This window comes from Dicentrarchus labrax, unplaced genomic scaffold, assembly GCF_905237075.1.
Source record: "Dicentrarchus labrax unplaced genomic scaffold, dlabrax2021, whole genome shotgun sequence".
Classification (NCBI taxonomy): domain Eukaryota; kingdom Metazoa; phylum Chordata; class Actinopteri; family Moronidae; genus Dicentrarchus; species Dicentrarchus labrax.
The window spans coordinates 9,239,842-9,252,529 of record NW_026136716.1 but is presented as its reverse complement, the minus strand read 5'-3'; the positions used below and the strand labels follow the sequence as shown (position 1 = coordinate 9,252,529).

General features: G+C 44.2%; 1 protein-coding gene across 3 annotated transcripts in view; it reads left to right on the top strand.

Annotated features, from left to right (window-relative positions):
• The window catches only part of LOC127378487 (rho GTPase-activating protein 20-like), a 23,996-nt gene extending 11,308 nt beyond the window's left edge, over positions 1-12,688 (top strand). For all 3 annotated transcript variants that reach the window (XM_051427350.1, XM_051427349.1, XM_051427351.1), the window contains 12 exons: positions 709-750; positions 847-931; positions 1,132-1,209; positions 2,073-2,139; positions 2,459-2,665; positions 2,766-2,938; positions 3,593-3,757; positions 4,214-4,326; positions 4,426-4,618; positions 5,384-5,498; positions 5,834-6,747; positions 10,479-12,688. In XM_051427350.1, coding sequence (XP_051283310.1) covers positions 709-750; positions 847-931; positions 1,132-1,209; positions 2,073-2,139; positions 2,459-2,665; positions 2,766-2,938; positions 3,593-3,757; positions 4,214-4,326; positions 4,426-4,618; positions 5,384-5,498; positions 5,834-6,747; positions 10,479-11,186 — 2,860 coding nt within the window. In that variant the 3' untranslated portion in view covers positions 11,187-12,688. The remainder of the gene's footprint in view (positions 1-708; positions 751-846; positions 932-1,131; positions 1,210-2,072; positions 2,140-2,458; positions 2,666-2,765; positions 2,939-3,592; positions 3,758-4,213; positions 4,327-4,425; positions 4,619-5,383; positions 5,499-5,833; positions 6,748-10,478) is intronic.

Genomic DNA, 12,688 nt, shown 5'->3' with positions numbered 1-12,688 from the left:
ACACACACACACACACACACACACACACACACACACACACACACACACACACACACACACACACACACAACACACAAATAAATACTTGGAACCAGTCCAGTGTTGTCATCATTTATGTTGTTATAAATCTGCACACATGCTGTATACACACAGACACACACAAACACACATTGGAATGTGTTTGGTGTATAAAAAGATTAATACGAGCGAATGTTCACATAAACTCGACATATCTAACCTATCTGATGGTTTAATAAAAAACAGTTTTAGACCACAATGTCCAGAAGGTCTCCAACATCAGCTCTGTAATAACTTTGTTCGGGGTCATGGTTCACGTTCACGCTGCTGTAGGTTGTAAAATGTGTTTATGTTTCAATAGTAAATATATTGCTGATGCTGTAAACTTGACCTTACATGCCACATGAACAGAAAACAGACAGGATGAGCAGTGAGCTCTTGTACAGAGAGTCAAACTGAATATCCCACACAGCAGGCCTTCACCAGTGTGCTGCTTAACTGGAAAGTAAAATCTGTTTAAATCCTGCAGGAACTTATTCAAACTTTTTAACACTGATAAAACCCATTAAAAGATTAAAAAGGACCCAAACCAAATAGTTGCCGAGTGGGGCTGAGAAAAAAACCCTAAATGTTACTCGAACACACAGAGTGTAAAGATGTGTGTGACGTTCTTCTCCATGTTCTCCACAGCTCAGCAGAACAGAAAGAGAAATGGCTCTCGCTCCTCAAAAGGTAAAGTGCCTTCAGTATAAAGTGTGTGTGTGTGTGTGTGTGTGTGTGTGTGTGTGTGTAAATCTCACTCATCTTTGCTCTTCGCTTCCTCTCCAGTCGGATAAAGGAAGAGAAGGAGAAGGAAGAGCCTAAAACCATTCCTCTGAGAGTGTACGGGAAGGGAATCAATACTTTTGCAGTTGTAAGTTGTGTGTGTGTGTAATAACACTATGAAGATTTTATATACAAACACATTCTCTGCCTCTGAGGGGATGTTATAGGATTGTCTGGCTCTGTCACTTTCCAATCCAGTGATTAAAGGTTCATGTGTATTTGTAGTTCTTGTGTAAAGTGTGTGACGTCCTATTGATCCTGTGTGTGTGTCTCCTCCCTCTGATCTAGACCAAGACGCTCCCCGTCAGCAACTCGGATTCAACCAATGAGGTGGTCCGACTGGCCTTGCAGCAGTTCAGCATTATAGTGAGTGAAGAAGTCACTGCCTGTTTGTGTTGATAATGTAGACACCAAAAATGACACTTTTTTGACAACCTTATTCGAGTGATGCACGATAATTATCAGCCAATAATAATAATAATTATTTATTTTTAATCCATGATTGATTGCCTTTATGTTCTATGGAAGATAGAAAAAATAAATGAACATGTCAGAATCCTTGTTGTTGTTGTGAGACTGAATTAGATAGGAGCTTTGGAATATGAAATCATCCACCGTTGATCACTACATGTTGACCTTTCTTACCCTCAGGCGTGTAAAAACTACACGTGGAAGAGCTCCTAATGACTGCTGCTCCTATTCTGAGTATAATGTAGATCTACTGCTGCAGCACAGATAGAAATAAATGATTATTAATGAAAAGACATCATTTAGAAAACAGTTTGTCCAATAGTATCTGCCCAACAGATTCACAGTGAAGGGTGCTCTTCCTCTCTGCTCGCTCCTCATCTCATTCGAAACACACTGAAGCGATCAGAACATCCTCGATGACGGCGGACCTCCGGGTCACGAGCCGAAGGATGGAGGAGCGAGGACGAGAGGAAGCAGCCGCAAAATTTCAGCAGCACCAACATTTTCTTCTGAAATGGGATGTTTACATAGACGCCCTGTCGCCTCATCAGCTTATGCAAGTTACATGTGATGTAAAGTCACAGCATGTGAAAACTGAAAGAGAATACGAGTCTTTGTCACATCTCAGCTTCCTAAAACATTTCCCCTGCTCTCTGTAGGACCGTCTGATGTGGTTTTTATGGTTTCTAGTTCTCTGAGGCTGTGTGGAGGTTTGTGTCTTGTTTTTCTGACTCTCTTTGTTCCTGTTTTTTGCTCAGGGAAATGTGAAAGACTTCCAGCTGTGGGTCATCTCCAAGAGGGAAAACGCCCCCTATCCTCTAATCGGTCAGTGAGACTAGTTTGAGTAAATATCATCAGTTCCTGTTGAACTCTTTTTGGCTTCTGAAGGGGGGGATGACAGAAAAAGTTTGAGAACGACTGCTCTAAGCCTTCACACAGGGGTGGGATGTTTTTTTTTAGACACACTGGTACCATTCATTCCCCGAGAGGAGTGTGTGTTGTGCGATGTTGCGCCTGCAGGGAAGAGGCGAAGGGGGTCACAGAGTGCGCGCTGACTAACAATGTGATGTTATGGTGGTGTTGATGCTATAGCAACTATAACAAGCCTCCAGGGTGTGATGCTGCCTCCTCTCCTCTCTCTCAGGTCATGAGTTTCCCTTCAGTATCCAGATGAGTCATGTGAGACACACGATGTCTCAGGGAGGTGGCGGAGGCGGCGGCGGTGTTGGCAGGGACGCCGCGGTACCTCCCGACAGACAGAGGGCCATGCAGGTGGAGCAGCTGCAGGTGTACAAGCAGTGCCAGTTCATCCTGAAGCCTCGACCCGTTGAAACACTGTATCTGTCTGCAGGTGAGATCGTCTGCAGGTTGTTTAAATTTAAAAAGGAGTTCAAAATAGTAGCTGGAGCGTCGGTGCTGATGCATTCTGGGATACTGCGTTGTCTTTTCAGATTTTTCTCAGAAGTCGTTTAAAAGGAGGCGTTCTCTCATCACCTGGGCCTTCTGGCGCGGCTCGTCTTCTCACCTGAACGAACTGTCCCTGACCGGCGCGGCTCGAGGCTGCCTGTTCAGCCAGCCGCTCAGCTGTGTTTGTGTAGAGGACGCGCTGCCAAAGCCCGTCATGGTGAGTGGGTTCAGTGAAGGTTGTGACCTATATTAACTGCCTTTAGTTAAACCTGATGCTCTTATTCAGATTGCCTCAAACGTCTCCTAACAGTAGAGTAGCAGCAAAGTGTCTGCGGATGGTAACCCCCAGTCCCATCATGCTGTGCATCTGCTCACATACTGAATATGTTTAAAGTCCAACCTAAATTAAATAGCATTTAATTGATCTGCTTTGTAAATGATGCATCTTGTGCTCTCCTTTTGACAAACAGCACTAAGAGGCTACAGTCACACTAGCTGCTCTGTGAGGCTGTACTGAGCTAAATGCTGACATCAGCAGGCTCACATGCTCGTAGTTAAAATGTTAGCAAGCAGATGTTTAGCAGGTACAACGCTTATCATGTTATCTTAGTTTCATTTGTTGGCATGGCAACATTTCCATACCTCTAGGATTCACAGGCGTCTTTGCTGGGGAGTCTAAAATGCCTCATTTTACAGCATTGTGATGCATTTTGTGATGTTTCTGTTGTTTTTGGCAATTAAATTATTAAATTAACTATTTTTGCAATTTTCAAAGGCATCTTGCTCCAGTGAGAATAAATTTGCTAGCAGGAGGGGCCTTCTTTCTCACCCAAAAGAAATGACACCATCCTCACACTCTCTCCCTCACCAGGAAATGCTGGGGTTTCTGTACCACGAGGGTTCGTGGACGCGGGGGATCTTCCGTCGGCCGGCGGGTGCTCGGGCCGTCAGGGAGCTGCGGGACTCTCTGGACGGCGGAGAGTTTCATCTTCCTCTGACAAGAGATCACGTCTTTATCATAGCCGGAGTCTTTAAGGTACAACAGTATGAGTGTGTCTATATTTCCGTTCAAACGTTCAAATCCAGGTGGAACTGTAGTCGTCTCTGTTTATCTTGAGATTAATTAATTAATGAACAGCCTCATGGGGAAAGGTTTGTGTATATGTGTCACTGTGTTTACCTTTTTGACCCGTGTCTGTAAGCACAAAATTAATCTGCTTCCATCCTACTCAGCCTGCGTGTGACATGCTATGCAGCTACGTTAGCAGGACAAGCTGTTCAGATTGGTTTGTTAATGTGATCTGGATTATAATCTCTTATTATCTGGAGGGATAACAGAGCTTAAACTGTGTCACGTCTTTACACAGCTGCACCGGAGATTTCTCATTTGTAATCATTATTTATATTTGTCACAGCCATCATGTTGTCTGAATTCATTTTAATCGCAGTACTTTAAACAAACACTAATGTCCTGATGCGTGCGTGTTTTCAGGACTTCTTGCGCAGCATCCCAGGCAGCTTGTTGTGTTGCGAGATGTACGAAGAATGGATGGACGTGTTGGAAGAAGAGGATGAGGAGGAAGAACAAGTGCAGGACGTAAAGAGGTAACTGCTACTCCACCTCTTCTAGCATCATGGAGAAAACTCCTTATGTTATTTTAGGTACTGAGATCTTATTCATCCCCTGGTTCTGTCTTTCTGCAGGATGATTGGTCGCCTGCCCAAAGAAAACGCTCTGCTGCTACGCTACCTGTTGGCCATGCTGCACGGTATCCAGGGCAACGCCCAGGAGAACCAGATGACAAGTTTCAATTTATCAGTGTGCATCGCTCCCAGCATGCTTTGGCCTCCTGGAGCGCCTTGTAGCCCTGAGGTGGAGGGAGAGGGAGCCAAGAAGGTGAGGGAGGGGAAGGAAGAAGTAGTTTGAAGCATTTGGGGCAGAATATCACTTTAACAGCTACCACACTGTGGAATTTGACCTAGACCTCGATAGAGTTGGCCACTGTAACTTCTCTTTCTGTAATGACTTTGTCACCCAGTATTGTTGCAACACAATTAAATCAGTCCGTCTAAGCCAGCTCACGGCTAAGTAACAAAGAGAAGTTTGTTAGTTTTGTCTGCAGGCCATAGAAAACACAAATATAGCACAGAAGTTGCAATCCTAAGAAACAATAGTGAACTTTATTAACCGCTGCTGACTAGATAGATAGATAGATAGATAGATAGATAGATAGATAGATAGATAGATAGATAGATATCCTGAAACTGCCTCTACTCTGTGATTTTGAAATACAAATACTTTATGGAGTTAGAAAGTATGGCCATCTAACATAGAGGCATGTTTTCAGTGTGTGTGTGTTTAATGAGTGCACTGTAACACCTCTAAACCACATGAAGCTTTTCTCATAGGATTGTCTCAAATCAGCTTTGTAGAAAGGGTAAAGGGTAGAGATAATGTAAAAGCACTTTGTTCCAGAAAGCATGAAGCATTGTAACACTTTTAGCTGCTCAGAAATGATCCACTTTAAACGCTGAAAGCAGGACGTAAGAGAGTCGCAGTGCTTCCACGCAGCCTTGAACACTCAGAAATATAAAACAATTGTTACACTGTTGTCATAATAAAATAGCTAAATGTCAGTATTTATCCTCTTGTCTGCTGCAGGTTTGTGAGCTGGTGAAGTTTATGATTGAACACTGTCAGCAGATTCTGGGAGAGGATCCGTCCTCCTTGTTTGGAGGACCGCCACAAAGACTCAACACTGACGAGATGGGATCAGGTACAGAAACAATATCTGTTCAAGTCTTTAACGGGAGAGGAAACATTCATGTTAACAGTCCAGCTCAGTGGACACAGCTACACATAAGATTTGATTGGATTCATTTATGGAATTGCCCCAAATTCATAATGAGTCATCAAAAGAGCCATTTTGATATAAAATTGTTATTTTGGGCATAAAACAGGTTATAATTACACAAGTGACACAGGGTTAGAAGTTGGAAAATATGATTTTAATTTACATTTTTACATTAATGTTGTTCTTATTTGCAATGTTTTCACACTTTGTTTCTAACTGTCTGTCCTTCTTTTTTCCCTTCTTCCCTGGACCGTCAGACTCCTGGATTTACCCTTTGACCGACTCGTCCTACGACAGTCTCGAGAATGAGTTGGACAACAGCAGCGGTGGGTCGCCGGGCTTCTGCAGCAGAAGACACCTTCGATCCAAACCGCTACAAGGCAGCCTGGACTCCATCCTCACGTTCAGCGACTACGAGCAAGACACGGACCCAGACGTACACCAGACCCAAACTGACAGCCCGCATGGCCTGAAGTTACGCCCACTGGGGAGAACCAGAGGCAGGAGACAGGACCCAGACCTCTCCAGCCCCAGCCAGGACGCAGCGACTGCCGACGCCTCGTCCACCCTCGACCTGCCCTCCCTGGACGGTCGGCACAGACAGCGGCGGCGCTCGGAGCCGGCTATAGCATACCTGGCCAAGTTTGGGCCGTGCGCTTCAGGGAGCACTGGTGAGGATGAAGATGGTGAAGAAGAGCTTTCCCAGAAGCCTAGCAGCCACTCGCACTCCAGCGGTGAGACAGAGTTAAACCTGCTCAGTGTGAGGTCAGCAGCTCTGGAGGCGAGCTACTCCAGCCTCTCGTCTACCCCAGCCTCCCCTGCCCCAACCGGCTCCTCCCTGAACTCTCTGGACTCCCTGCACTCCCTGCACTCCCCCAGCAGTGACCACGCCTGGGTGACCAGAGGGGAGCTCAACCCAACCAAGACACCCCCACCCTCCAACTCTTCCTCTTTAATGGTCCCCTCCTCCACCGTAAGCTCTGCTCTGACCTCCAGTGGACTTCCAGACCCGGGGCCTTGTCCAAAAGGCTCCCCACCCAAAGAACCACTTAACTGGGGGACCTTGAAAGGCTGCAGGGGCCTCCACCCAAACTCCTGGCTGAAGAAAGGCCGCAGACTGTCACTAACCCAACCAGACAACTTGGAGAAGGAGGAAGAGGACAAGACTGGGGTGAGTAAAACAACTTGATTATGGCAGATTACATAGATTCAAATTATATGTGCTAATTGTTAAATACTGAAATTATTAGTCATTAAAGCTGCAGTAGGTAACTTTTGTAAAAATGTTATGTTGCTCAAACGTATCTATGTATCTATACTATATCCTGACAGTAGTATAACACAGATAATCCGGCTCCTGGAAAGAAAACAACCAATCAGAGCCGAGACAGATGGTTGAGTCTCATTTCTAGCATCAGGGTTTGATGACCTGGGAATGAGTCTCAACAATCAACTTATTCAGCTTGGCTCTGATTGGTTGTTTTCACCAGGAAGAGCCACAGAAACCTGATTGTCAGGATATAGTGAAGGTTATAGCAAATATAACAGTTACCTCCTGTGGTTTTAATGGAGCAAACGTTTTTAAGATTTGCTGCTTTAGTATATTATCTATGATTTTTAATTTACATGTGAGTAATAATAGCACAATTAATTACGGTAGTGGCTGTTTAAGTAAACTGTTAAGTACTGAAATTAGTTGTGATAAAAGCTGCAGTAGGTAACGTTTGTAAAAATGTCATGTTGAAATGTTCACTGTTTCCTGACAGGCAATCGGTGAAAGACGTCAGGTTCTTCCTACTGCTGGAAAGAAAACAACCAATCAGAGCTGAGACAGATGGTTGAGTCTCAACCATCCACTATTGTTCTTTGCTCTGATTGGTTGTTTTCTTGTAAATACCAGTAGGAGCACTGAAACCTGATCTTTTTTTCCCAGATTCTGTCAGGATATAGTGAAAGTTTCAGCAGATATGGTAAAAGTTGCCTCCTCTGGTTTTAATGGAGGAAAATGTGAGGATTTGCAGCTTTACTCTATTATGTATGATTGTAAATTATATATGAAGATGATAATTGTTTCAGCTGTAGTCTTAATTACATCCACATACTTTATTATACATTTACCATGTGAGTAGTAATAACACAATTCCACCCTTTAATATTTTTTATTGCATTTATTAAGGATTTACAGTAAATGAAAACAGCCTCATTCTTGATTGATGATCTTGGATGCTGTTCCAGAGTTTGGCTGTCTCAAGTAATGTCATACCACTCCCTCTCTTCCTGTCCTCCGGTGTACCAGCATGGATCATTAAGTGTTGAATGGTTTGTGGAAAGTCCTGGTGCCCTGCGACTCAAATACACACTACATATTCATACAGTTCATCCATATAAGGTGCTGTCAGTCTTAAGGCGAGAGTTTAATCATTGCTTTGAGGGCCCCAGGGGCCACACTGTGCTCCATCTCCCAGACAAGATATTCTGTGTGTAAGAAGTTTCTTTCCACTCATCCTAAGATGTTAGTTGGTTACAGTTTAAAGTATTGATTTGTGTGTCAGTTTCCTGTACACAGTAATGTTTCAGGTGAAGCTGTTGGAGCAATTTGTCATCCAATCACAGACCCGCAGGGTGGGGGCTATCATCAACAGTCTGTTAGACATATTCAGTTTACATGTAAGCTACAATCGGGGATATGGCTGTTTGTATATGAAATGTGTTTCATCAAGACAGCTTCTGTAGCAGTCTGACTGTGGTTGCAGTCTCTGTAGGGGAGGTCTCGTTTTAACTGCTGCCTCAGTGGGGGTTCTAGTAAACAGTGGCACCAAGAGACCTGGCTCTGGAAGGGGAGCACTCACAATACCTTAATCCTCTCTCCCTCATCTCCTCTGTTCTTAATGTGACATTGGACGGAGAGAAAGTCTGAGGCGTTTGGAAGAAGCTGTACCCAGCAGCAGGAGACAGATCACAGGAGATCACTTCTCTTTCAGTCTTTTAGGATCATTACGAGCCTCGTACTGCTGCTTTGGATCCAACACAAGTGTAATATAGAACTCAGTGTCCGTTAACCCTCTGTCTGCCAGCAGGTGAAGGTCCTGGACTCGTCCGTTCAAGCTCCATCAGGGTTTGCTGTTCCTCTGGCAGAGAGGAAGATTGTGGGTTTGCAGACTGAGGCTCACAGTCCCAATGAAAAAGCCCAACTGCTTTCTGATTGATGTTGAACTCAACTCTGATCTAATACAGGAATACAGACTGTCAGTCACCATCCTGAAAGAGTGCATTAATAAAAGGAATTAACCCTTCATAAATCCCACTGTGCTCCAGTAGTTGAGCAAACCTGGGTCAGAACCAGTTCAACTTTCTCCTCTCCTGTACTTTCTGTATGTGCTCATCATTTTTGAAGGTAGTTTATAACTAGCTAATTAAACATTTGTTAATTAGCTACCTAGTTGACTAATATTTATGTGACATATTTTAACAATCTGCTTATCTTGAAAAGACAACCAGATTTTTAAAATGGTTAAAAGATAAGCGACATAAATATTAGTCAAGTGTTAGCCAACTACATAGCTAATTAACAAATGTTATAAACTACCTTCAAAATTTGCTTTTCAAGATAGACGAGCACATAGCATATCTTAGTACAGGAAAGAGAAACTGTAACTGGTTGTGACCGAGGTTTGCTCAACTACTGGACCACAGAGCATCAAGGAGTGGGACATAGGGTCAGTTCCTTTCTTAATCCACTCTTTCAGGACGGCAACTTGCAACTGACAGTCTGTTTCCGTGTTAGATCAGAGTTGAGTTCAACGTTACCTATTGGGACTGTGAGCCTCACTCTGCAAACCCACAATCTTCCTCTCTGCCAGAGGAACAGCAAACCCTGATGGAGCTTGAACGGACGAGTCCAGGACCTTCACCTGCTGGCAGACAGAGGGTTAACGGACACTGAGTTCTATATTACACTTGTGTTGGATCCAAAGCAGCAGTACGAGGCTCGTAATGATCCTAAAAGACTGAAAGAGAGAGTGATCTCCTGTGATCTGTCTCCTGCTGCTGGGTACAACTTCTTCCAAACGCCTCAGACTTTCTCTCCGTCCAATGTCACATTAAGAACAGAGGAGATGAGGGAGAGAGGATTAAGGTATTGAAAGTGCTCCCCTTCCAGAGCCAGGTCTCTTGGTGCCACTGTTTACTAGAACCCCCACTGAGGCAGCAGTTAAAACGAGACCTCCCCTACAGAGACTGCAACCACAGTCAGACTGCTACAGAAGGTGTCTTGATGAAACATAGTTCATAAACAATGGAACAGCCTTCTACCCGATTGTAGCTTACATGTAAACTGAATATCTTTAACAGACTGCTTAACAGCCCCCACCCTTACCTTAGATCTGTACTTGGATCACAGAACTGCTCCAACATCAACAGCTTCACCTGACGCATCAGAAGTACTCTCTCGCAGGAACGGGACGGCAAGCTGCTGACCCTAGTTGAGTGTGACAGGAGGATAAAGACCATTATGTACAGGAAACACACACAAAGAAATACTCCAATTTAAACTGTAACGACCTCTAACAACACAGGATCAGTGGTAAGAAGCTTCCTCCACAGAACAGAATATCTAGACTGAGAGGAGGCACAACAGGTCTGGTGGCACTCCAAGCTGATGGGCAGATCTCACCGTAACACTGACACACAAGAAGCCACACCTTACAGGGCTGGACTGTCAAGAACGTGTAGCAAGTATTTAACACAGGGAGCCAGCAGCACTTTCCACTAACCTTTCAGCACCATAGGATCTCTGCTGGTACCGCCGGAGTCGGGGCCCCTGGGTAATTGCGTGGTACACCTGTAAGATCAGCTGAAAAGGACCACTAATTAGTTTACATTCTCTTCTGTTTCCACCAACAGGGGGGACCCACTGAGAAGTCGCTCACACTTGGGAAACTCGTCCCGGAGAAAGGAAAAGCAGGCGGAGGAGGGAAACCGACCTCCAGCAGCCAACCCAAGCCCAAAACCTCCTGCAGAACCTCAAAGGATGCAGAAGGAAGAGGGAGGCCTGGCCAAGAGGCCCACAAGCCCAGACATCTTAAACAGGACTCATCCAGCCCCCCTTCTCACCACCGCTCTACAGGCAGTCTCCACTCCTGGTTCCACTCCTCAGACTCCCCGTCAAGCGCAGTGAAGCAGCAGTCGCCATCTTTGTTTTACAAGCATAGCGGGGCGTCTCTGTCCCTCTTCAAGCAAAGCAAGTCTAACTCCGTGGAGGATGAATGCAAACCCAGGCTCTTCCAGCGCCGGGGGTCGGAACCCGAGCGGCAGGTCGTAGAGCGAGCCGCCACCTTCACGCGGGCCAGGCTGCCCAGCGACCCAGGACTGAAGGTTAGCGAGGTGGACTCACAGGGAGGGACGCCAGAGGGCCGGTTCTGCCTCTCCCCGTATGCCACCAAAGCCGTGAGAGACTACTTCTCCTCTCACCCGCGCAGTCACCCTCAGAGCAGCCAGCAGGTGGCGCTCGCCCTAGTGGAGAGCCGCAGGGAATGGCTGAGGAGATGCAGCGATCCCACAGCAGAACCAGACTTTGACCAGCTTCTGTTTGCTGAAGAATCGTACGTCTGATTCTGACTAGAACCCGGAGCGACACACACAGATCACAGAACTACACGACTTCACTGCTGCTGCTTCCAACCTGAGAATAAATTAGTTACGATACTCACCACCTTAAAAACGACTGCTTTCAGTGTTTCATTAGATACATTCTGCCTCAGTCTAACAGCACCTGAAATTAAATTCTTTGCTGTGGTAGAACAAACAGAATTAGGCACATTATAAACTTTGCCTAGAGCTTTTTGCCATTAAGGGAATGTGTGTATGTTTTTTTTTTTTGTCCTCAAGGCTGGATTTACACATGAAGAAGGAATACTACTTTATAACCTTTTTATATTGAAATAAGTTTGTCACAGTCTAAACACAAGGATTGTCTTTTTAACTTTATCAGGCCAAAGTTTAAACCTGCCAATAAAACTACCTGGTGTTGCCTTCTTACGTCATGAACAAGTAGAATCTCATTTACTAATGTTTTATTGCCCGATAGGTACACTGAGCTGTAAACTTGTTTGGTTCGGTTTAACTTGGTGATTTCTGCTCTCAGCATTATGTTTGGACATATTAAACAGATTGTAGGTAACTTACTGACTCCTACAGAGCGTGTTTATTATTTATTTACATTTTATTCTAAGACATTTCCAAGCTAAAGCTACAGTTAAGAAATTGTTAACCCTGGTTATCTGAGTTTTGATGCTTAATAAAGCCGATCACTGTCCTACTTTACGCTTTACGAGTGGCACAAATAAAACAATTAACGCACAGTATTTTCTTATAAACATAACTTTTAGGACATTATGGGATTCTACATTGTTGGCCTGTAGTGTAAATGCAGCCTGGGTACACACTGTGACATTGGATAATGATTATAGTTTTAATTCAGAGCATCTCTTCATGTTACCACAGCTTCACTTAAAGAAATATGTTGAGTTTTGTAGATTAAGTAAAAAGGTGATAATTCACTATTTATGCTTTTAACGGAAACTTCCTTAAAAACTTTGTGCTATTTTCTGTCTTTACTGACATTTGTGCTGCTTTTTGCCGACTGTAGAGTCTACGGAGGTACTGGAATATCATTATTTAACTTTTCTAGATGACACGGATTAAGTTTTGCTCGCCGCAGTGAGTCTCTGCTCTTTAAATATCTGGGTCATATAACACTTCAAACGCTTAAGGCATTAGTACTTAAATCACGTGGTCCTGCACATACATGCAGTAGGTACGAGTCTTGTTTTCTATTTGTTGCCAACAATGTGGTTTTCACACAAGCCTGTATTGATTTCAGTTCATCACATTCTGTCCCAGTATTTCTGTTGTGTAAATATGATCCCTTAAGGGGGGAGGGGGGGAATGGTAGTCGTGTTTTTCAAGCTATTTTATGCAGCTCTAAACTTTGTTTAAATAGGTCACAGGACTGTTGCTTTACTTCTACATTATATTATTGTCTATGCTTACTTTATATAAAACGTGTTAAAACGCCGACATCTGCATTTTCAAATAAACTGAAGTGAAACTGA